General features: G+C 36.9%; 1 protein-coding gene across 1 annotated transcript in view; it reads right to left on the reverse strand.

Annotated features, from left to right (window-relative positions):
• CEP126 (centrosomal protein 126) overlaps positions 1–27,488 on the reverse strand; it is a 108,797-nt gene that overhangs the window by 75,350 nt on the left and 5,959 nt on the right. The window contains exon 2 of the mRNA XM_068988829.1: positions 26,153–26,272. Coding sequence (XP_068844930.1) covers positions 26,153–26,272 — 120 coding nt within the window. The remainder of the gene's footprint in view (positions 1–26,152; positions 26,273–27,488) is intronic.

The following is a 27,488-nucleotide window of genomic DNA, read 5'->3' on the forward strand; positions in this document are numbered from 1 at the left end:
TAACTAGAAATCATCTAGTCTGAACAATCTGAGTTAAATTCACCCATTCCAGTCCATGTCTATGCCCCAACCAGTAATGCTGAAGAAGCTGGAGTTGAACGGTTCTATGAAGATCTACAAGACCTTTTAGAACTAACACCCAAAATGTCCTTTTCATTATAGGGGAGTGGAATGCAAAACACCTGGAGGAACAGGCAAATTTGGCCTTGGAATGCGGAATGAAGCAGGGCAAAGACTAATAGAGTTTTGCCAAGAAAATGCACTGGTCATAGAAAACACCCTCTTCCAACAACACAAGAGAAGACACTACACATGGACATCACCAGATGGTTAACACCAAAATCAGATTGATTATATTCTATGCAGCCAAAGATGGAGAAGCTCTATACAGTCAACAAAAACAAGACCAGGAGCTGACTGTGGCTCAGATCATGAACTCCTTATTACCAAATTCAGACTTAAATTGAAGAAAGTAGGGAAAACCGCTAGACCATTCAGGTAAGACCTAAATCAAATCCCTTATGATTATACAGTGGAAGTGAGAAATAGATTTAAGGGCCTAGATCTGATAGATAGAGTGCCTGATGAACTATGGAATGAGGTTCGTGACATTGTACAGCAGACAGGGATCAAGACCATCTCCATGGAAAAGAAATGCAAAAAAGCAAGATGGCTGTCTGAGGAGGGCTTACAAATAGTTGTGAAAAGAAGAGAAGCGAAAAGCAAAGGAGAAAAGGAAAATATAAGCATCTGAATGCAGAGTTCCAAAGAATAGCAAGGAGAGATAAGAAAGCCTTCCTCAGGGATCGATGCAAAGAAATAGAGGAAAACAACAGAATGGGAAAGACAAGAGATCTCTTCAAGAAAATTAGAGATACCAAGGGAACATTTCATGCAAAGATGGGCTCAATAAAAGACAGAAATGGTATGGACCTAACAGAAGCAGAAGATATTAAGAAGAGGTGGCAAGGATACACAGAAGAACTGTACAAAAAAGAGCTTCACGACTGGGAAAATCACAATGGTGTGATCACTCATCTAGAGCCAGACATGCTGGAATGTGAAGTCAAGTGGGCCTTAGAAAGCATCACTATGAACAAAGCTAGTGGAGGTGATGGAATTCCAGTTGAGCTATTTCAAATCCTGAAAGATGATGCTGTGAAAGTGTTCCACTGAATATGCCAACAAATTTGGAGAATTCAGCAGTGGCCACAGGACTGGAAAAGGTCAGTTTTCATTCCAATCCCAAAGAAAGGCAATGCCAAAGAATGCTCAAACTACCACACAATTGCACTCATCTCACATGCAAGTAAAGTAATGCTCAAAATCCTCCAAGCCAGGCTTCAGCAATACGTGAACTGTGAACTCCCTGATGTTCAAGCTGGTTTTAGAAAAGGCAGAGGAACTAGAGATCAAATTGTCAACATCTGCTGGATCATGGAAAAAGCAAGAGAATTCCAGAAAAACATCTATTTCTGCTTTTGACTATGCCAAAGCCTTTGATTGTGTGGATTACAATAAACTGTGGAAAATTCTGAAAGAGATGGGAATACCAGACCACCTGACCTGTCTCTTGAGAAATCTGTATGCAGGTCAGGAAGCAACAGTTAGAACTGGACATGGAACAACAGACTGGTTCCAAATAGGAAAAGGAGGACGTCAAGGCTGTATATTGTCACCCTGCTTATTTAACTTATATGCAGAGTACATCATGAGAAACGCTGGACTGGAAGAAGCACAAGCTGGAATCAAGATTGCCGGGAGAAATATCAATAACCTCAGATATGCAGATGACACCACCCTTATTGCGGAAAGTGAAGAGGAACTAAAAAGCCTCTTGATGAAAGTGAAAGGGGAGAGTGAAAAACTTAGCTTAAAGCTCAACATTCAGAAAATGAAGATCATGGTATCTGGTCCCATCATTTCATGGGAAATAGATGGGGAAACAGTGGAAACAGTGTCAGACTTTATGTTTTTGGGCTCCAAAATCACTGCAGATGGTGATGGCAGCCATGAAATTAAAAGACGTTTGCTCCTTGGAAAAAAAATTATGACCAACCTAGATAGCATATTGAAAAACAGAGACATTGCTTTCCCCACAAAGGTCCGTCTAGTCAAGGCTATGGTTTTTCCAGTGGTCATGTATGGATGTGAGAGTTGGACTGTGAAGAAGGCTGAGCACCGAAGAATTGATGCTTTTGAACTGTGGTGTTGGAGAAGACTCTTGAGAGTCCCTTGGACTGCAAGGAGATCCAACCAGTCCATTCTAAAGGAGCTCAGTCCTGGAATTTCTTTGGAAGGAATGATGCTAAAGCTGAAACTCCGGTACTCTGGCCACTTCATGCAAAGAGTTGACTCACTGGAAAAGACTCTGATGCTGGGAGGGATTGGGGGTAGTAGGAGAAGGGGATGACAGAGGATGAGATGGCTGGATGGCATCACTAACTCGATGAACATGAATCTGAGTGAACTCTGGGAATTGGTGATGGACAAGGAGGCCTGGCGTGCTGCAATTCATGAAGTCACAAAGAGTTGGACCTGACTGAGCGACTGAACTGAAATGAAGTCTGAACAACAGCACAGATGAGAGGGCAAAAGAATGAGTAACAACTTTAGTTACCTGTGGGTCACCAAATCGTAAGTGGTCATTATTATGTGTCTGTAGAAGGAAATGGCAACCCACTCCAGTGTTCTTGCCTGGAGAATCCCAGGGACGGTGGAGCCTGATGGGCTGCCGTCTATGGGGTCGCACAGAGTCGAACACGACTGAAGCGGCTTAGCAGTAGCAGCAGCAGTACAATATATGTAAATTGGAGTCCCCGAAATAGAAGAGAAAGAGAATAAGGCAGAAAATGTCTGAAGAACTATGGCCTGATAATTTCCAAATTTGGTGAAGAACATTAAATTACAGATAAGAGCAGCTCAGTGAACTCCTATAAAGATAAATACCAAAGCACAGACCTAGGTAATTTAAGTCAAACTAATGAAAACCAAACATAAAATATTAAAAGTAGTTACAGAATAAAAGGTATACTACATATACCAGAATAAAATAGGAATGACAGCTAACGTTTCATGAGAATGACAGCTAACTTCTCCATGAGAAACACGGAGGTCACAAGACAAGACAGTGGCCTTTTTATAGAGCTAAAGAAAATAGCTGTTAACTCACAACTGTGGATTCAGTGCAACTGTCTTTTAAACTGAAAGTAAAATCAAGTTATCTTCAGATAAACAAAAGCTGAGAGTATTGCCAGATGTCCTGTACTACAAGAAATGCCAAAGGAAGTTCTTCAGGCTAACGGGAAATTACACCAGATGGAAACATGGATCTACGCAAAGGAATGAAGAACACTGAAAACAATAAATATGCAGGTAAATGGAAAAGAGTATATTAATTTTCTCTTCCTCAACTGTTAAAAAGACAACTGGAGGTTTAATACAAAAAATACAATATTGTATTGTGGGTTTATAACATGTATAGGTATAAAAGAAATGACAAAATAGCACAAAGGATGCCAGGGAGGTGGGTAAACATAATTAAATTGTTGAAAGATCCTTATATTTTATGTGAAATGATCTAATATTAACTATAAACAGTTAATAAATATTGCAATTCCAAGAGGAGCCACTGAAAATAGGAAAACTAAAAAAAAAAACAACTTTCTTTTTAACTAAGTCAAAGGAAGACAGGAAGGAGGAAAACACAAACAATAGAAAAAAATAAAGAATTAATAGAAAACAAAGTTAAACTATAGACCTAAATCAAACCATTTCAATAGTTATTAAATGTAAATGAACTAAACACTCCATTTAAAAAGCAGAGTCTTGGTTTTGGGAGATAATTCTCTATGAATATTTCATGTTTCTACACAGTTCAGGTCCTCTTTGAATGCATTTACAGCCTAGTTAAAAATGTTTGTATAAGGAGACATTCCAGGATAGTAAAGCTTAGAAAGGTCTTTCTTCCTGGAGAGACAATCTGGGGTAGTAAAGATAGAGATCTCTATTTGTTTACATTCCAGAGTAAAGATAAGATGTCTCCCTCTCTGGAGAGGAGGATGGGCAGCAGCCATGTATAAGATTAGAGTTGCCCAATTCTGTGCTTCCTACTCTGTAATGAACTTTACTGCATATATAACTGCTCTGGCCTTTACTACATTGCCCTAGGGGCCTGGAGGTTGGGAACTGACACAAGATATTCTTTGGCTATTGCTTTTCCTATGGAAAGTCTATCTTCGAATTAGGGGGGTTATGTTTTTCTTTTAGCCTACCACAACATATATGAAATTGTGTAAGCTAAATCATTAGCTTGCAAGCTGGTTAAAAATCTTAGACCTTTCATAGTTATTCACAGTTTATAACTGAAACACTTGCTAAATTGGTTATAAAGCAAAACCCAAGAGGACCACTACAAATACAGGTAGGATGAAAGCCAAAGGACGAAAAAGCAGGGGAAAAAAAAAATATATATATATATATATCTAATATATATATATATATATATATAAAATATATATTAATACCAGATGAAGCAGGCCTTAAGACAGGAGTATTACAAGATGAAAAACAACATTTCATAATGAGAGAAGGGTCAGTTTGTCAAGAAAACATAACAATCATAAATATGTATGCGCTTAAATAACAGATCATCAAGATACATCACACAAACAGAACTAAAGAGAGGAACTGAAATATCCACAATCATAGGTGCATATTGTAACATCTCACTCTTAATAACTGATAGAACAACCAGATAAATAATATCAGTAAGAATACAGAAGATTTGAAGAACACTATCAACTACTTTGACCTTGTTATTTATAGAACTGTTAATAACCAACAACTGTTTTAGATACAACATATACATTCTTTTCAAGTACACCATAAGAAATCTTAGGTAGGGCCATAACATATATGCCAATGAATCTCATAAAATTTAAATCCTACAGAACACGTTCTCTGACCAAAAAATTAGAAATCAATTATGATATCTAAGAAAGCTCCAAATAACTGGAAATTAAAAACCACCACTGCAATATACTCCTAGATAACCCACAGGTCAAAGAAGAAATCAAAAGTAAAGAAAACTTTTTAAACTACCTGAAAATGTAAATACAGCATATCAAACCTGTTAAATGTAGTTATAAGATTGTTAAGAGGGAAATAGCTTTAAAAGCCTATATTAGAAAAACAGAATGGTGTAAAATCAATAATTTAATTTCTATTTTGAGGTGTTAGAAGTAGAACAAATTTATTCTAAAGAAAGGAATAAACAAAAATCAGAAAAGAAACCAATGAAATACTAAACAAAAAATAGAGACCACATAGACTAAATTTGCTTATGAAAATCTAAATAAAATTGATAAACTCATATCAAAAGTGATGAAAAAAAAAGCAAACAAAAATGATCACTATCATGAATGAAAGATCACTACAAATACCCCAGGCATTTAAAAAATAGGAAAATATTATGCACAACTTTATGCTAGTAAATTGAACAACTTAGAGAAAATGGACTAACTTCTTAAAAGAAATAAATTAGCAAAACTAGTATAGAAGAAAAACAAAATGTGAAAAATTCTCCTCCTATAATGCTACAATAATCATGGCAGTGTAGTATTGGTATGGAATATATAGACCAGTTGGAGAAGGTAATGGCACCCCACTCCAGTACTCTTGCCTGGAAAATCCCATGGACGGAGGAGCCTGGTGGGCTGCAGTCCAGGGAGTCGCTAAGAGTCAGACACGACTGAGCGACTTCCCTTTCACATATCACTTTCATGCACTGGAGAAGGAAGTGGCAACCCACTCCAGTGTTCTTGCCTGGAGAATCCCAGGGATGGGGGAGACTGGTGGGCTGCCGTCTATGGGGCCGCACAGAGTCGGACACGACTGAAGCGACTTAGCAGCAGCAGCATATAACAGGGTAGAACAGAATATGCAATACAGAAGTAGACCTTCCCACACATGGTTCATTGATTTTTTTGAAAACAGAGGCCATGGCCACTAAATGAAAAAAGGAAACAATTCCAACAAATGGTGCCAGAGCAACCAGATACACTTACAGGAAAAAACTACCTCAACCTTCATATCACACCATACACAAATTGAGATGAATGATAAACCTAAACTAAAAAGCTAAAACTATAAATGTTTTAGAATAAAACAAGAAGGCTATGTTCATAACCCTGTAGTAGACAAAAATGTCTTACAGAGGACACAAAAAGAACTATCCATAGAACAAAAAATTGATAAACTATTCTTTATTAAAACTTACAACTGCTTTTTGAAAGATTTCATTAAGTAAATAAAAAGGCAAGCCACCAATTGGAAGAAAATACTTACATATCTCTGACAAAGAAACTGTATCCAGAATACATAAAAAAATCTTACAATGACAAAAAGATGAAAATCCAATTAAAAAATAAAGTCTCCTTCCCAGGGACTTCACAAAAACTATACAGGAATGACTAATCAGGGAACTGAAAAATAAAACCATTTGAAGTCTATTAAATGGCTAAATGTGAAAAGGTTGAATGGAAGGTTCAAAAGCTACTGGAGCTCATGTACATCGTTACTGGGTATGTAAAATGGTTAGCCCTTTTGGAAAATTGTTTGACAGCTTCATACACCAATAAACACACATATACCCTAAGACCCAGCAATTCTACTTTTAGGTATTTACTTGGGAGAAATGAAACACACATCCACAAAAAAATTTCTTTACCACTTCAGCTTGAATTATCACAGCCAGTAGCTTTATTAATAGTCCTAAATTAGAACTTCATGTCCATCAATGGGAAAATGGATAAACAAATTATGATATATTCTTACAATGTAATGCCACTCAACAATAAAAAAGAATGACCTACTGATATATATATATATATATATACATATATATAATGATGAGGATGACTTTCAACATTAAGAAAAAGAAGCCAGAAACAAAAGTACAAAAACAGGCAAAATGAATTCTGATTATAGAAATCAGAACAATGGTTATTATAAGGGTAGAAATTAACAAGGGATTCGGAGGTATTAATACATGCAAGGGAATGATAATGATAGATCACTTTATTCAGTTTGAATAAAAGCAAGGATATAAGGGATGGAATGAACAGGGGCTTCTCATGTGGCTCAGTGGTAAAGACACTGTCTGCTTCCCAGGTAGTGCTAGTGGTAAAGAACCCGCCTGCCAGTTCAGGAAATATGAGAGACATGGTTCCATCCTTGGGTTGGGAAGATCCCCTAGAGGCAACCCATTCCAGTATTCTTGCCTGGAGAATCCCATGGACACAAGAGCCTGGCGGGCTACAGTCCATGGGGTCACAGAGTTGTACATGGCTGAAGCAGCACAAAGACGAGGGTTCAATCCCTGGGTGGGGAAGATCCCCTGGAGAAGAAACAGGAAACCCACTCCAGGTTTCTTGCCTGGGAAATTCCATGGACAGAGGAGCCTGTGGGTTATAGTCTATGGTGTCGCAAAGAGTCGGACATGACTGAGCACACAATGAACAGAAAAACGGTGCTAAGACAAGTGGACTGGGGTGGGGTCTTAGAATTGCTGAATCCAGAGTACTAGGAGGAAGTGTTATGGAAAGATAGGAGGTATAGAGATTGAAATACTTGAAATTTAGGTTTAGGAGGTAGAGGAGCAATTGGTAACAGCTGAGGTCAATGACAGGGTGAAGTTCAAGAAAAAAACAAGCCATCAGGTTGGATGGGTGGTTTAGGCAAATATTGAAATTACAAAGAACAATCACTAGAATAGTGGTAGGGAGACAAAAAGAGCCAGGTGTTAAAATTTTCAAGGGATGACATAGAGGATCTATAGATAACCACAATCAGAGTGGTGAGCAACATAGTTTGACTGGATATGCTTCAAAAGAGCTGGAGGATTTTAAAGAAAACAGACAGGTTAGGAGTGATAATGAGGGGCAACAATGACTTCTCGTACTCCATCCTTTGCTGCTGCTAAGTCGCTTCAGTCATGTTCGACTCTGTGCGACCCCACAGAAGGCAGCCCACCAGGCTCCGCCATCCCTGGGATTCTCCAGGGAAGGACATTGGAGTGGGTGGGCAATTCCTTCTCCAGTGCATGAAAGTGAAAAGTGAAAGTGAAGTCACTCAGTCGTGTCTGCTTTTTCACCACCTCAAGGACTGCAGCCTACCAGGTTCCTCTGTCCATGGGATTTTCCAGGCAAGAGTACTGGAGTGGGGTGCCATTGCCTTCTCCAATCAAATATCCACTAGTTTCCTTTACTTTCTACAATATCACCTTCTATTTTCCTCTCACATACTTTATCATTGAGGAAAACAGAAGCTGTGAAGCAGAGAACTTTTTATACACCTAAAAATTTACTTTTATCCATATTAATCTAAATTTGAGGTTCTAGGAACAGTTTCTAATATAATCACATCTTTACCTGTTTTAAGCCTTCATTTTGCTTTGGAGGGGATGAACATTTTCCACGTTTACCATGTTCTTTGCAGTGTGAAAGGCACTCTGCACATGGGCAAGAGTTTATATAGCTGATCTTTGTATTCTGGATAGGGGATACAATCAGGATTCTAGGGACTGATTTAAAAAGGAAGTTTGGGTGAAGACTGCTGGGAAAGAAAAGTTCATTACTACACATAAGGCAGCCTGCGAAAATGACATAATAATAATAATCATCATCATGTACTCCAGGTGCCACTATGGTCAGGCATTGTATATGATAGGTATTTTATGTGTATTATCTTGTTTTATCTCACAACAGTTCTCTGAGTTAAGTATTTTATAGATGAAAAAACTCAGTCTTTGAAAGGTTAAGTACTTTTTTCTAAGGTCACATTAATCACTAAGTGGAAGAACTGGTAGTCTAAACTAGGCAGTCTGGTTTTGGCTGGTTTTTAATCATTATATGATATACTATGTAACAGCCTTTTTGGGGTAATTTTCCTCTCTTTTTCTATAGTATTTCTGTCTCTGACATCACTTGTAACAAAACTGGCTTCCCAAAGAACACTAAGCTTGGTTTTCTTATAGTATTTGTCCACTAACCTGTAATCATCTCTTCAGTTTTCTGTTTTACTTGTTAGGCTCTCAGTATCTTAAGAAGGACAGTTGGGTCAGCACACAGCATCCTGCTTGGAATATTCATTGTTGAATCAAAGAATTAATCGCATAGGAACTGTCTCTCCCCCATCATATTCAGTTCTCTAAGCACAGGGACTGAAAACTTAATTTCTAGAATTCCTGGAGTTTTTGTATTTCTAGAATACCAAAGCCTTGCACTTGGTGGATGTTCAATAAATAATTGTTGAACAAATGTCTGACCACATGTTAACTTCAATAGATCAGCGCACATTTAAAAGCAGTTATTTATTATTTTAACTTAATAATTTATCTGCTGTGGATAAGTAAAACAGATATGGTCTGTGTAGTTATTTATAATCTACTGAGGCAATCTACTCAAGTAAACAAAGAGTTCCTAATTGTCGTAGTGCTCTGAAGTAAACAAACTTTAGTCCATGATAGGGAACCAAGGAAACTCACTTTAAATAAACAGGGAACATTTCTCTGGAGACATGACATTTAAGCTACAATTTTCACATTAAGGAGGCCAGTCATGAAAAGAATGAGGGGTAAGGATATGCTTTAGGCTGAAGAAATAGCATGCAAAGGTTCTGAGCTGAGAAAAAGAAAAAAATTAGCAGTTTTTCAGATTGAGAAAATATTGAGAAAATAACACCAGTTCAACAATTTGGCAATGAGGAGTAATGGATTTCAAAAGCTAAGAAGTGATTATTTTCCATGCTATAATCAGAAGTTCATTTTGATAGCAAACTACTATCACTATAATTTTATAATGTTCCACAGTGGCCCTGTTCTCTGGGATAAAATGCATAAAGATAGTAAAAAATAATTTCACACAGCACTTTTTTGTATCATAGGAAGTATGGGCTGTGATAGACCAAATCAAATTAAACAAGGGATGGAATGTGATCAAAAAGCAGACGTTTCCACTCCCAAACTTAATAACAGGCTCAATAAAACAAAGTCTTACTAAAAAACTTTGCTTATTAAAAAAGTGATGATTAATGTAGTTCCTTCCTTATTCACTTAATGAGTAGTTACTGATTTTCTTTTATGTTAATATATGTCAGGCACTGTGGTAAGGACTGTGGGAATAAAAGGATCTGGGGATAAAAATGAGAGACAGCTTCTCTGCCATTGCAGAATTCAGCACTGGAAGGGTATGTTGCTGCCTCCCATTTACCATGGAATTACACTTTTTCACAGAAGAAATATGGTCTTCTTTGGCAATGTAAAAATAAATTTTTTGGATAAATAAAAATTGTATGTATTAAAGATTTACAACATGATGTTTTGATATACATGTACACACTGAAATGAATACAACAATCAAACTAATTAACACACCCATCACCTCTGATTACTTTGTGTGATAACTTGGGCTCTATTCTCTTAGCAAATTTCTGGCATATAATACATTATTATTTTTTATAATACATTATTATTAATATTACCTATAGTCACCAGGCTGTACATTTGGTGTGCAAACTTATTCACCTTATACCTGAAAGTTTGTACTCTTTGATCAATCTCTCTCCTTTTATTCCCCCATCCTCTCCACCAGCCTCTGGAAACCATAATTCCACTTTGTTGCCATAAGTTCAATTTTGTTTTTAGAGTCTACATATAAGTGTAAGTGAAAGATCATGCAATATTTGTCTTTCTGTGTCTAGCTTATTTCACTTAGTATAATGCCCTATAGTTTCATTCATGTTGTCAGAAATGATAGGATTTCCTTCTTTTTTTAAGGTTGAGTAGCATTCCATGGTGTTTATTTATTTACTTATTTTTTACTTTAAATTTTTTTATTTTGTATTTGAGTATAGCTGATTAACAGTGTTGTGATATTTTCAAGTGGACAGCAATGTGATTCAGCCATACATATACGTGTATTCATTCTCCCCCAAATTCCCCTTCCATCCAGTCTGCCACATGACATTGAGCAGAGTTCTTTGTGCTATACAGTAGGACCTTGTTGGCTATCCATTTAAAATATAGTAGTGTGTACATGTCCCAAACTCCCTAACAATTCCTTCCTCCCATCCTTCCCCTTGGCAACCATAAGTTTATTCTTTAAGTCTATAAATATATACCATTTGAATGCAGAGTTCCAAAGAATAGCAAGGAGAGATAAGAAAACCTTCCTCAGTCATCATTACAAAGAAATAGAGGAAACAACAGAATGGGAAAGACTACAGAGATCTCTTCAAGAAAATCACAGACACCAAGGGAACATTTCATGCAAAGATGGGCACAATTAAGGACAGAACTGGTAATGGACTAACAGAAGCAGAAGATATTAAGATGAGGTGGCAAGAATACACAGAGGAACTATACAGAAAAGATCTTCATGACCAAGATAATCACAATGGTGATTATTCCAGACATCCTGGAATGCAAAGTCAAGTGGGCCTTAGGAAGCATCACTATGAACAAAGTAAGTGGAGGTGATGGAATTCCAGTTGAGCACTTTCAAATCCTGAAAGATGATGCTGTGAAAGTGCTGCACTCAACATGCTGGCAAATTTGGAAAACTCAGCAGTGGCCACAGGACTGGAAAAGGTCAGTTTTCATTCCCATCCCCAAAAAAGGCAATGCCAAAGAATGCTCAAATTACCGCACAAAGTAATGCTAGCATTACTCATCTCACACACTAGCAAAGTAATGCTCAAAATTCTCTAAGCCAGGCTTCAACAGTATGTGAACCATGAACTTCCAGATGTTCAAGTTGGATTTAGAAAAGGCAGAGGAACTAGAGATCAAATTGCCAACATTGCTGGATCATTGAAAAAGCAAGAGAGTTCCAGAAAAACATCTGCTTTATTGACTATGTCAAAGCCTTTGACTGTGGATCACAACAAATTGTGGAAAATTCTGAAAGAGATGGGAATACCAGACCACTTGACCTGCCTCTTGATAAATCTGTATGCAGGTCAAGAAGCAGCAGTTAGAATGGGACATGGAAGAACAGACTGGTTTCAAATTGGGAAAGTAGAACATCAAAGCTGTATATTGTCACTCTGCTTATTTAACTTTTATGCAGAGTACATTATGAGAAACGCTGGGCTGGATGAAGTACAAGCTGGAATCAAGATTGCCAGGAGAAATATCAATAACCTCAGATATGCAGATGACACCATGCTTATGGCAGAAAGTGAAGAAGAACTAAAGAGCTTCTTAATGAAAGTGAAAGAGTAGAGTGAAAAAGTTGGCTTAAAACTCAACATTCAGAAAACTAAGATCATGGCATCTAGTCCCATTACTTCATGCCAAATAGATGGGGAAACAGTGGAAACAATGACAGGCTTTATTTTTTTGGGCTCCAAAATTACTGCAGATGGTAATGGCAGCCATGAATTAAAAGACACTTGCTCCTTGGAAGAAAAGTTATGACCAACCTAGACATCATATTAAAAAACAGAGACATTACTTTGCCAACAAAGGTCCATCTAGTCAAAGCTATAGTTTTTTCCAGTAGTCATGTATGGATGTGAGAGTTGGACTATAAAGAAAGCTGAGTGTCGAAGGATTGATGCTTTTGAACTGTGGTATTGGAGAAGACCCTTGAGAGTCCCTTGAATTGCAAGGAGATCCAACCAGTCCATCCTAAGGAAATCAGTCCTGAATATTCATTGGTAGGACTGAAGCTGAAGCTTAAACTCCAATACTTTGGCCACCTGATATGAAAAACTGACTCATTGGAAAAGACCCTGATGCTGGGAAAAAGAGATTAGGAGAAAATATTTGCAAGTGATGTGACAGACAAGGGATTAGTCTCCAAAATCTGCAAATAGCTCATGAGGTTTAACATCATCAAAACAAACAACCCAATCAAAAAAATGGGCAGAAGACCTAAACAGACATTCCTCCAAAGAAGGGATGCTTTTGCTAAGTCACTTCAGTCGTGTTGTGCGACCCCATAGATGGCAGCCCACCAGGCTCCCCCGTCCCTGGGATTCTCCAGGCAAGAACACTGGAGTGGGTTGCCATTCCTTCTCCAGTGCATGAAAGTGAAAGGTGAAAGTGAAGTCGCTCAGTCGTGTCTGACTCTTAGCGACCCCATGAACTGCAGCCTAGCAGGCTCCTCCGTCCATAGGATTTTCCAGGCAAGAGTACTGGAGTGGGGTGCCATTGCCTTCTCCCCAAAGAAGGCATACAGATGGCCAAAAAGCATGTGAAAAGATGCTCAACATTGCTAATGATCAGAGAAATACAAATCTATATTGCAATGAGATACCATCTTACACCAAGTCAGAATGACTATCATCACAAAAGAACCCCCTAAACCCAAAAACAATAAATGCTGGAGAGGATGTGGAGAGACAGGAACCTTTCCACACTGGGGGTGGGAACGTAAGTTGGTATAGTTACTATGGAGAACAAATTCCTTAAAAAAACTAAAAATAGAGCTAACATATGACCCTGCAATCCCATTCCTGGGCATATATACAGAAAAAAACATGGTCTGAAAGGATGCATGCACCCCAATATTCACTGCTGTTTACAATAGCCAAGACATGGATCCATGGTATTTATATTCCACTTTTTATTCATTCATCTGTTAATAGACTTTTAGATTGGGTACTATGAATAATGTGCCTTAGCAACTTTTGAAGAGTCTATTTAAAATGTACAATTCTGAAAGATGTAGACCACCTTGATGTAGACCATGAAAGATGCAGACCACCTTGGCTCAAAGAGATACACTTCAGAAAATGGTGGCTATTTGCTAAACTGTTTGGTTTCCACAAACAAACAGTTTGGGAATCTACAATTATGGAGTATAATTTTTTTCTTTATATACTTCCTTAAGAAGTATATAAATAACCACCATGACAATTACTTTCTTTAACAGCAGAACCCAAACAATAGTGACTAAGAGTAACTTCGATCAGAACAACACAGGCAGAACTGGAGAGCTGGCCTTCTGTGATGCGTTTTTTTCTATTTGGAACCATAATTCAGATTTAGGTAGATATAACTTTCTAGAGATATGATCACATATTAGTTTAAAACTCAACTATATTTTGAGATAATTAAAGATATTTAAAAATAGAATAAAATATTATATTTTAAATTAATGCAATTAGAAAAATAGTTTTTAAGAATAAAGTATAACATTTTAAACAAACAATAATGCCAATATCCTATAAAACAGCTCAAGAATACATTGAATTTAGAAATAAAACAGCTCAAGAATATACTGTCAATTTTCACTGCATGGCAAAGAAACACATCTTGTACTTGAAAAGAGTGAAACTTATTTGGAATGCCCCAAATCTATGTTGAATATCATATTTCCAACTTACTGTCTGTCATTTGACCAGAAAAGAAAACAATAAAAAATGAAAAATTACCCTTATTGGAGGGGAAAATACCCAAACAACAAAGATTCATATTCAGACTTAACAAATATAATTAGTAATGTACATACGACAAAGGGAAAATATAATAGCACCTCATTTCTCTAAAGGCTGAGGTATTGGCTAAAATAAACATATCAATATCAATTAAAGCACATAAATTTCAGTCATAAGAGTCTCAAGTCCTTATTCACATACATTCTTATTAGACTCAGTTCTGATAAAATCCTTTGTTTGCTTAGGTAATACTGCATTAGAAATGAAAGAAGAAAGGTGAACAAGCGTCTAGAGGGAGAAATGTGTGTGTGTATGTATGTGCTCAGTGTCTCTTTTTGACCCCATGGATGTAGCCAATCAGGATCCTCTGACCATAGGAGAATCATAGGATTCTCCAGGCAAGAATATTGGAGTGGGTTGCCATTGCCTCCTCCAGGGGATCTTCCCAACCCAGGGATTGAACCCACTTCTGTGGCTCCTCTGTTAGCAGAGATATTCTTTACCACTGAGCCAACAGGGAAGTCCAGAAGAAGAAATACTACCATCAAAAAGAAATTTTGCTTCTGAGAAGAGGAGGTAAACAGACTTTCTGCTATGTCTTTCACTAAGTACAAATAAGAATCTTGGACATTACATTAAAAAAAAAAAATTTAGAAGAGTCTGAAAGATGGAGAAAAGGAGGCAAACTGGCTAGGGACCTCAGGATCCAAGGGAAAACATGGTCGTAAGCTCCCTGAGTTTTCTTTTGGCTTCATATATCCCATACCTGGAGTGGGAGAAATAGGCAACATGGAAACGTAAACAGGACAAAAAAGCACCACCTCTCACTTCACCACCACCACCACCAAAAAAAAAAAAAGTCTGCTATCTCTAGCTCCACGAGGAGGAAAAGGCCAGTGTAGCAAGACAGAAAACTTTTTGACAATAATCTTACTACTTCATCTAAACATCACAGAAAAAAAGAACTGTGGTCCTTTTCCCATCTAAGCCAAGACAGTAGGGAGCCTAGATTTCATTTCCATCCTCGCCAGAACGTAGCCAGAACGCTGGTGAATGCTGTCAGAGCAGCTCAGTAGACTGCTAGGCTTTCATCCCCATCTAGAGGTAATGAGGTCCTCCCCAGTCCCAGTATTAGCAGTAATTAAGTGGAGAGTCTGCACTATCACCTGCCTTGCAATGATGAGCTATCCCCTACTTCCCCTGGTTGGATTCTGTTCAGGAAGCCTGTGGAAAGACAAAACTTTTACCAACTTTCACTAACAGTAATGAGGCCACTCCCAATGTGGTGCCAATGGGGACCACGTGAGGAGCTGTAACTCCAACTGTCCAGAAGTGATAAGAAGTCTCTTTCCCAACTGTGCCAACAGAGGGGTAAACCTAGATTTCCACCCCCAACTGTCAGCAATGAAGCAGTGTCTCCCCCTCTTATTCCCTTCCTCTGCTGGCACAGTGCCAGAGAAAGCCAGCTGAGGCTGAAGTAAGTAAGTTTCGGAGTCTCATAACAAGATATGAAAATGTCTGATTTCCAGTAGAAAAATCACTTGTCATTCTAAGAACCAGGAAGATCACAAACTAAATGAAAAAAGATAGTCCATAGGCCAACATCAAGTTGACAGGTTTGCAAATGAAAACACAAAGTTTCCAAAACTAAACAGAAGATATAAAGAAAAATCAAATGGAAATTTTAGAACTAAAAAATACTATTGAAAGAAAAATACTCAGTGGATTTATTAGGAGATTCAACATAGAAGCATAGTATGTTCAACATAGTATGTCAATTCTTCCCACATCCTTTAGATATACAAGTATAAAGCAATTCCTATAAAAATTCTAGTGACATTTTTTTACAGATACAAAACGATTATTTTAATTTTATATGTAAAGGCAAAATAATTAGAATAAAAGAATTTTGAAAAAAAAAAAAAGGAGTAAAATGGAAGGAAGTGATTTGAGTACTTATAGCCACAGTAATCAAAACTGTGTAATAGCCTTGGTGGAGGGATGAAAGTGAAAGTGAAAGTGAAGTCGCTCAGTGTCCGATTCTCTGTGACCCCATGGACTGTAGCCTATCAGGCTCCTCCGTCCATGGGATTTTCCAGGCAAGAGTGTTGGAGTGGACTGCCATTTAGAGAACCAAGAAATAGACCCACACAAATGTGCACAAATGATTTCTGACAAGGGTGCAAAAAATTCATGGAGGAAAGATAGTTTTTGAACAAAGAATGCCGGACTAATTGGATATCCATAGGTTAAACAAAACAAAACCAAAAAACCATGACCTATGTCTCACACACTATAAAAAAATTAACTTAAAATAGATCACACACCTAGACTATAAAAATACAAACTTTTTACAGTTTGTAAGTCTATAAACTTTTAGGAGAAAATATTCAGGATCTAGAACCAAGCAAAGGCTTCTCCAAAAACACAATCTATAAGAAGAAAAAGTGATAAAGTGGACTTCATAAAAATGAGAAACTTGCTCTAGGAAAGCCTCTATTAGTAAAAAAGTGAAAATATAAACTCCAGTGCAGAATAAAATATTTGCAAACCACACATTTGACATAGGATTTGCACCTAGAATATATAGAGGGTTCTCAAAACTCGACAGTAAAAAAGCAAATAATCTAATTAGAAAATGGATGAAAAGTCAATCTAAGACAAAGGGAAAGACTCTGATGTTGGGAAAGATTGAAGGAAGGAGGAGAAGGGGACAACAGAGGATGAGATGGCTGGATGACATCACTGACTCAATGGACATGAGTTTGAGTAAACTCTGGGAGTTGGCGATGGACAGGGAGGCCTGGTGTACTGCAGTCCAAGGGGTCACAAAGAGTTGGACACAACTGAGTGACTGAACTGAACTGAAGACAAAGGAGGCAAGGCTATACGTGGAGGAAACACAGTCTTTTCAAGAAGTGATTCTGGGAAAATTAGATGGCTACCTGTAAAACAATGAAATTATAATATTCTCTAACACCATGTAAAAATAATCTCAAAACAGATTAAATATCTAAATGTAGGGCTAGATACTGTAAAATTCCTAGAGGAAAATATAGGCAGAACACTCTGACACAAATCATAGCAATATTTTTGGAGCCATCTCTTGGACTAATGGAAATAAAAACAAAAATAAACAAATAGGACCTAATTAAACTAAAAAGCTTTTGCACAGCTTTTGCACATAAACAAAATGAAAAGACAATTTACAGTCTGGGATAAAATATTTGCAAATGATCCTACTGACAAGGAATTAGTTTCTAAAATATAAAAACAGCTCACACAGCTTCAATGTCAGAAAAACAAACAACCCAATCAAAAAAATGGGGAGAAGACTTAAAGAGACATTCCTCCAAAGAAAACATACAGATGGCCAATAGACACATGAAAAGATGATCAATATCACTAATTATTAGAAAATCACAACTACAGTTAGGTATCATCTCATACCAGTCAGAATGGCCATTATTAAAAAGCCTACAAATAATAAATGCTGGAGAGGGTCTGGAGAAAAAGGAACTCTTCTAAATTGTTGATGGAAATTTAAATTGGTGCACCCACTGTGGAGAACAGCATGGAGGTTCCTTAAAAAGCTAAAAATAGTAAACATATGATTCTGTAATCCCACTCCTGGGCATATATCTGGAGAAAACTCTGATTTGAAAAGATACATGCACCCCTATGTTCACAGCAGCACTATTTACAATAGTCAAGATATGGAACTGTTAGGTAGGAAGTTAGGCATGAGCCATGAGGGGTGGCTTAAGGGAAAGGGATGCAAGCTGATCTCTAAACCTCAGACACTCCCAGGAGAGCTCACAGATATGCTACAAAAATAGCCACAGAGACTTTTCTAATTCTTGCCCATGTGCCCTAGGCACACAGTGGATACAGACTCACCACAGGGCTTCTCCAACTCTGGCACATTCTCTCTGGTACACAGCTGTGTCCTCAAGTATCCTTAGGCAGCCAGGAGCCCATTAAAGGTTCATAAATATTCTATACATACATATGATTATAACAGACTGAAATATGGGAAAGCAGGAGCAATAGAGCCTGTTATGTAACTTGCAACTATTAATTAAAGCTCCCAGCCCACCCCCATCTAGATGAATATGTAAAAATGCTACTTTTGCATGTGCCCAGACATGCCCCCTTCCCTGATTGACCTTGAGCATACATCCATTTGCATTCCCTTTCCTGATTGGTGTTGGGTACACAGGGCAGAACCAAGAGGAGGAGATGGGAAGTATAAAAATGGAAGCCAAGAGGACCGTTGCCACAGCTGCTCCCATGTCTCCAGAGTGTACTATCCACTCTCTGGTTTAATAAAAGTTCTGTCTGCTTGAGCTGTGGTTGATCTGTTACTAGTCTGTTGTTTTGAATCCTTGTTATTATGAGACAACAGTCAAGATATCTTGCCTGCTTTAGCTGTCATTAGTCCATCATTCCAAATCTTTGTTACGGATGAGACAAAAACAGGGAGAGAAATAAACCAACCTGACAGAAGCAACCAAAATGTCCACTAACAGATGAATGGATAAATTAGTAGTATACATATACAAAGGAATATTACTTGCCCATAGAAAGAAATAAAACCATTTGCTTATGGACCTAGAGATTACCGTATTAAGTGAAGTTAGAGAAAGACAAATATATGATACCACTTATATGTGGACTCTAAAAAATGATACAAATGAACATATTTACAAAACATAAATAGACTCAGACATAGAAAACAAATTTATGGTTACAAAAGGGGATAGTGGGAGGGGCAGGAAGATAAATTAGGGGTTTGGGATTAAAATATACTGATTACTATACATAGACTAGATAAAAAACAAACAACCAGGACCTACTGTATAGTACAGGGAACTGTACTCGATATCCTGTAATAACCTATAATGGAAAAGAATCTAAGAACGTGTATATACGTATAACTGAATCACTTGGCTGTGCACATGAAACTAACATAACATTGTAAATGAACTATACTTCAAAAAAATTGAAAATGGATAAAAGACATGATGAGAAATTTCATAGATAGGCAGATGGCAAATAAGCACATTAAAGATATTCTGCATCAATAGGCATTAAGAAAATATCAGTTAAAACCTCACCAAGATATTATTACACCTTTGTTGTTGTTGCTGTTTAGTTGCTAAGTTGTACCCAGTTCTTTGCAACCCAATGGAACTATAGCCCACTAGGCTCCTTCTGTCCATGGGATTTCCCAGGAAAGAATACTGGAGTGGGTTGCCATTTCCTTCTCCACACTACACCTTTAAGAATGGCTAAAATACAAAATAGTTACAACATCAATGCTAATGAGGATGTGGAAAACCGGATCACTCTTACACTGCTGGTGGATAGTCACTCTGAAGACCAATTTAGCGGTTTTTTAAAAGGCTAAACCAAAATATGATCCAGCAATTGTACTCTTTCATTTATCCCAGAGAAATAAAGATGTTCAGTTCAGTTACTCAGTTGTGTCCAACTCTTTGCGACCCCATGGACCGAAGCACTCCAGGCCTCCCTGTCCATCACCAACTCCCAGAGTTTACTCAAAGTCATGTCCATTGATTCGGTGATGCCATCCAACCACCTCATCCTCTGTCATCCCCTTCTCCTCCTGCCCTCAATGCCTACACAAAAACCTATACATGAATATTTATAGCAGCTTTATTCATAGTAACTCCAAACTGGGAACTACCCAAATATCCTTAATGGGTGAATGGTAATAATACAATATAATAATACTCAGTAACAAAAAGGAATAAGCTATTCATCCAGCAACCTGGATGAATCCCAGAGAAATGGGTTGAGTGAAAACAGGCAATCCTGAATCAAACATAAATCATCATATATATATAATATATACACTATACATGATATGCAGATGACACCAGCCTTATGGCAGAAAGTGAAGAGGAGCTAAAAAGTGTCTTGATGAAAGTGAAAGAAGAGAGCAAAAAAGTTGGCTTAAAGCTCAACATTCAGAAAACGAAGATCATGGCATCTGGGCCCATCACTTCATGGGAAATAGATGGGGAAACAGTAGAAACAGTGTCAGACTTTATTTTTTTGGGCTCCAAAATCACTTTGGATGGTGACTGCAGCCATGAAATTAAAAGACGCTTACTTCTTGGAAGAAAAGTTATGACCAACCTAGATAGCATATTCAAAAGCAGAGACATTACTTTGCTGACTAAGGTCTGTCTAGTCAAGGCTATGATTTTTTCCAGTAGTCATGTATGGATGTGAGAGTTGGACTGTGAAGAAGGCTGAGCGCCGAAGAATTGATGCTTTTAACTGTGGTGTTGGAGAAGACTCTTGAGAGTCCCTTGGACTGCAAGGAGATCCAACCAGTCCATTCTGAAGGAGATCAACCCTGGGATTTTTTTGGAAGGAATGATGCTAAAGCTGAAGCTCCAGTACTTTGGCTACCTCATGCGAAGAGTTGACTCATTGGAAAAGACTGATGCTGGGAGAGATTGGGGGCAGGAGGAGAAGGGGACGACAGAGGATGAGATGGCTGGATGGCATCACAGACTCGATGGACGTGAGTTTGAGTGAACTCCGGGAGATGGTGATAGGCAGGGAGGCCTGGCGTGCTGCGATTCATGGGGTTGCAAAGAGTCGGACACGACTGAGTGACTGAACTGAACTGATACATATATATGATAGTATTTATATAATACTCTAGAAATGAAAAAATTATAGAAATGAGAACAGAATAGTGATTTCCAGGGAATGGGTGTGGGAGGGAAGTGGGTGTGGGTATAAAAAGGCAATGTGAAATAACAGAATTGTTCTGTGTCTTGACTATATAAATGTCATTATCCTGGTTGTGAGGTTGCACTACACTTTTTCTAGATGTTACCACTGGGGGAAACTGAATAGAGTGTATTATGTGATCTTGGGCTTCCCCAGTGGCTCACCGGTAAAGAATACACCTGCAAGGCAGGAGCTGCAGGAGACACAGGTTCATCTCTGGGTTGGGAAGACCCCCTGGAGGAGGGTATGGCAACCCACTCCAGTATTCTTGCCTGGGAAATCCCAAGGATAGGGGAGCCTGGTGGGCTACAGTCTATGGGGTCGCAGAGTCAGAAATGACTTAGCGACTAAACAGTAACAACAACAAAGTTAAATTTAACTTTAAAAAAGAAATTACAGCTATGCAGTAAGGGAAAAAATCTTTAACAAAGAATTCACCAAGCTAACCTTAATAGCTAAACTTAATAGCTCAAGGGCAACACAGTAACAGAGTAAAATATTTGATGCCATAATAATGATTCTAAGGCATGAACAAAAGATCAAACACATTTATCATAATCTGTATAAAAGATGACAGAAATATGTATTGTAATTTAGATTTGCATTAAAAATGTCAAAATAAGGTTTGCATAATTGATGAGTATTCCACTTCTCACAATGCTCTTCATGCGCCACCCATAACTGACCCTTAACTCCTATTGACCCTACTACTCAATTCCGACTCTGCCTTCATAGGCCAGCTTCATACCTTCTCTTGCTTAGATCCCCATAACAGTTTTCTACCCCTCTTCTTTGCCTCCAGCCTACACTTTCAATTCATTCTCTACCCTTTGTAACAATGAGATAAAATACGAACATGATCATCCATCTCTCTTTTACGCTTTCAACAGCATCTCAGGATAGGGTTTAATTTCTTTAGACTGGCACAAAAGTTATTTTAGTAATGTCTCCTGTCAGCTCTATAGCTTCCTTTCCTGATGCCCTTCCACATTTTCCAGTGCCTAAATCACATAAAACTTTTTTTTAATGTATTTTATTTCATAACATTTAAGTTTTGTCACATATTGTTCTCCTTTGCCACTCAAGTGAGCTAACTCCTGGTTATCTAATAAGAATCTACTCTTCCAGGAATTCTTTGTCATGTACAATGTGAGATGTACTTCCACAGCACCTTGTTGGTGACTCAATTATAGTATTTACTGTACAGCACTACCATCCTTTTTTTTTTTTTTTTTACTACTTCATTATTAGTAAATAGAGAGCAAGAATCATGCATTTTATTTTTTATCCTCTGGTATACGAAAGGTGGCTCAGATGGTAAAGACTCTGCCTTCACTGTGGGAGACCCATGTTTGATCTCTGGGTTGGGAAGATGCCCTGGAGAAGGAAATGGCAACCCACTCCAGTATTCTTGCCTGGAGAATTCCAGGCACTGAGGAGCCTGGTGGGCTATGGTCCATGGGGTTGCAAAGAGTAGGACATGATTCAGACTGAGAGACTAACACTTTCACTACACTTTCAAATGTTAGTTGAATGAATAAATGTTATCCTTTATAACATTTTCAGTAGCTGAAAATATCCTGAATTCCTTTCATTTCTCTTTAATATATTATGAATATATTATGGATAATATGGGCTTTACTGGTGGCTTGGTGGTAAAGAACCCGCCTGCAATGCAGAAGTGGGTCTGATCCCTGGGTTGGGAAGATTCCCTGGAGGAGGCCATGGCAGCCCTCTCCAGAACTCTTGCCTGGAGAATCCCATGGACAGAGGAGCCTGTGGGCTACAGTCCATTGGGTACCAAAGAGTCGGACACGACTGAAGCCACTGAGCACGCATGCATGAATAATATATCCAGGGATATTTAAATCTACTGATAACTGAATTTGTTTGAATCTGTTTATATTTTTTAGCTTATTCCATACATCTATATATGTAGGTTTGATTAATACGACTTAAATTGCTTAAAGTATAAGTCCTTATTTATTCTAAGGTACAGTTTTCCTGCTTCATGGGGAACTCCATACTCCACCATTCTCACAAATAGATAATGCAGCTACCTCATACTTCATGTTCACCAAATAATTCATCCTGTGATTCTCTAGGTAATTTTTTTTCTGCCTATAGGATATTTAAGGAATCTTCTTTATTACAGGTTTTAAAGATTCTTCCAAAGTGCCTGACCCTCACCACTTGCTAGCGTTTCCTCTTTGCTTTATTTGGGCAGTTTTCCCCATTCAATCCTTTTCTTTCTTATTATGCCAGTTGGTTATATAGTTACATAGGAGTTTTGTCTGATCATCTGAACTTTTAAGCCTACATGCTTACATTATATTGTTTTAAAACTATTTGAATGTTTCTTTTGAGTTTTTTACTTCTTAAAATTCATTTCTATTTAGTTTCCTCATGAAGCCACACTGGATCTGATTATTGACATTTCTAACTTATAATGATGAAACAGATTAACCAAAATTATTTTTTCTCCTAATATTTAATAATTGGTACTCAATTAGCTATGCTGTTGATGAATAAATGCCTCTTTACTAATTTATCAAAAGATAGTTCTAAGTTGAAAATTAAAAACAATGTAGGAAATAAGTTAATATTCTTTAAGTATGTGTATATATTACAATTACTTGGTCCACAAAGCAGCCTAACTAGAAAGTTATCTGTGGTTGTGTTCCCACAAACTAATATTATAAAACAAAACAAAAAATGGGATGCTATGGAAGACAAGCAACTGTGGCTGTAATTGCTAAGAGCAACTAAGGGAAGTCTCAGGATGCCTATTGTGATTAGGTCTATGGGTATATCTATTGCAGCAGTAACTACTGGTGGAGGAAAGTCTTGGAGAGAAACAAAAGGGACTTCACTGTATGGATACTGAGTGACAGAATGGAAAAATTAAGAATGCGATAAAAACATACAAGAAAAATACTGGCAACAGAAATGCAAAAAATGGTAACGAGAAAATAAAATGTGTGTGATTTTAGGCAATTAATATAAGTAAAAAAGAGCACTTGGTGCTATGAAGATCTTTTGAGTACTACTGGGGAAATAGTAATGACAACGTCAAAGTACAAATTTATCTCATTTTGTAGGAAAAAACCTAAGTGTTAGGAGACTATCTCTACCTGTAGGAAAAATAGTTTTTCTAAACTCTATGACCATAACATGAATAGACACCATAAACTCAGATGACATAAAGCATAAATGGATAGATAATGGCAAGGCCAAAAAAGTCACAATGATAGATACATTCTGAAGTTCAGAAGTGTATTTAGAATTTCGTTCCCTTTATAAAAGGTGAATATAGAAATAAATAATTAGTGTTTAAAAGAAACACTATTATGTAGCTTTACATAAAAACAGGTTTTCTTTAGCCATCTGTAGGGCAACAGAAAAGGAAAACATAATGAAATTATATTGGAAAATGTACTGCCTCTTAGAATTTTAAACCCCAAATTTTCTTCTACATTTTCTACATCAGAATTCTTATGGTATTTGATAAGACAAGATAGGTTGGAATTTTATGAATCAAATTCCACATATAAAGCCTGCCATTTCATACAGCAAGACTATTAAAAAATGTACAATTGACAAATATTAATTTGTTAATAAAATAAGCTTTAATGTTGAAGCACTACATGACAAATATTTTGTATATGTGTTCTCAACTATTTCTATTATTAAACTTTTTTTCTCTACATAACAGTTCCTTGAAACATATAGTATTAATTCCAACCATAAATGAGAAACTAAAGCTCAAAGAGCTTAAATAACTTGCTCTAACTGATGGAGCTAGGATTTTAACCTAGATCTCTGACTCCAAAGCCAATGACCCTTTCAACCTAAGATTATTCATCTTTAGTGAACACCTATCAGTGCCTTTTGTAAGCTTCAGGAGCTGAAAGGTAGGAGAAAAACAGAAATACACAAATAAAAAACGGAAACAAAATAAAGCTTCATTAAATATTATCAACTACACCAGGCGGTATAGAGCTAAAGAGAAATACAGTGCCAGAAAAAAAATTACAGGTAAACAATTTTGTATTCCCCAAATGGGATTTGCAACATATGCACAATGATGTAGTTAATAAACTCTAGGGATTTTCTGCTATTCAGCTAATGTAGAAATATAAACAAGGTAGAAAGAAACAACAATAAAAATGGCATAACCATTCTGCATTAAAAAAAAACCCAGTAATTCAAATGAATTTTGAGAAATGTCAACCAGAGATAGGATCGTTTGCATTTGTGTTTTTACTTTATTTAGTTTCCAGTTTATACTAGAAAGCTCTTTTTTTAAAGTGGCAATCATTTATAAAATTCTTTTTATAATATTTCCACCATTATTCATATTTCCCCTATGTTTCTGACTGGATGAATGAGGGAAGTACATACATAAAAATTATATATAAGTGAATAATAATTAAAATAAAATATATTCTGTTAGACAGTAAATGCTAATTGGTCACTTTTTATCATGCTGCTGCTGCTGCTAAGTCACTTCAGTTGTGTCCGACTCTGTGTGACCCCATAGACGGCAGCCCACCAGGCTCCCCCATCCCTGGGATTCTCCAGGCAAGAACACTGGAGTGGGATGCCATTTCCTTCTCCACACTTTTTATCATAAAATGACACAAAAAATGAAGAATATATTTTATAGTCATTTTAAGAAGTAGATATGACACTAATAAATTCTATGACAAGAAAAGACTGCCTCAGTTACATTTACTAAACTAGATGATACATCATTCTGTGCTATGGCAGAAAAACAATAAAATTAAAAAGTCACAAACATTTTGATCAATTTTATACAGAAATCACTGTCATGACTTAGGTTCATAAAATGCTACAAAGTAGAGAAATTATTAATTTATAAAGACTGAGTTTCTATGCTTTTGAATAAAATACAATTACTTACTTTTTTCTCCGGTTTGACTCCACAAAATATTTACGTGCTCGATTTCGACATATTTTTTGTTGCTGCAGTAATATTTGGCGCTCTTCCTCTAAATTTTTCTCAAAATGAATTTTCATATCTCTAATGACAGCATAAAGTTAAGGACAGTGGTTTATGTCTTTAATGGATGAATGTCAGTGCTATCTGATAAACATAATTACAGCCTCATACTAATGATGTAATGATTTTTTGTAGAATAATCAGTATGTGTACACATTAGTGTCAGTGGCAGATGTTTTATTTTTTCTTGACTTGATAATAGAACTGAAGATACGTCTCATTTTCTTTGAGGAAAAATTAATTACTTTTATACATCATGAGCCCAGATAAGGAGAATGTCTGTCTTTTCTTTTATTATACAGATATTTGGGTACTTATTAACAAGTTGCTATCTTAGGAATGTTGGGCTTCCCATGTGTGGTGCTGATGGTAAAGAATCTGCCTGCTAATACAGGTAGATATTAAGAGACCTGGGTTTGATCCCTGGGTCAGGAAGATCCCCTGGAGAAGGAAATGGCAATCCACTTCCAACATTCTTGCCTGGAGAATCCCACGGACAGAGCCTGGCAGGTTGCAGTCCATAGGGTTGCACAGAGTCAGACGCAACTGAAGTGGCTAAACACACACACACATCTTAGGAATGTATGTAGAAAAATGAAAGGAGGTTATATTTCACTAATATAAAGCAGATGAGTTAAATGTTTCGGTTGATATTTTAATTCACATTATGAAAGTCATATCAAAATATTAAAAATCAGCTAGCAATATAACTGGGAAAATTTGCTGATTTACTCATAGGTTATAAAAAAAACCATCAGGAAAACCATACATAGCAGTGTTTACAAGAAGTTTGCCAGATAAAGAGTATTTTAGTTATCTAAATCATCCATTCATTTGAAATTTATTTCTTTAAATAAGTTGAATTGCTGTGGTTAACTGATGTCTGCATTTACTCAGCTACATTTCAACTGGCATTACTGAATGCCTTTATCAAGTTTATCATAGTATTTTTCTGCTTTTAATGATTCTGAAGTTTTAAGAAGTGGTCATTGAATCACCATTTCCAAAACTTCATCATTAGATGTAGATGTATATAAGATTGAATTGAAGTTATATATTGTGAGCATGCCTAGTTGTCTTTTTAGAATAAACTATGTTTAAATCACCTCTCCCCCCAAATAAAGATTTGAAATTCTCTTTAAGAGGTCTATTTAATCAAAATTTTTATAAGATATAAATGTTAGTGGTAAAACAACATATTAAATAATAAGTTAAGCAGTACATAATTTGTTAAATC

Source organism: Capricornis sumatraensis, chromosome 16 (assembly GCF_032405125.1).
Source record: "Capricornis sumatraensis isolate serow.1 chromosome 16, serow.2, whole genome shotgun sequence".
NCBI lineage: Eukaryota > Metazoa > Chordata > Mammalia > Artiodactyla > Bovidae > Capricornis > Capricornis sumatraensis.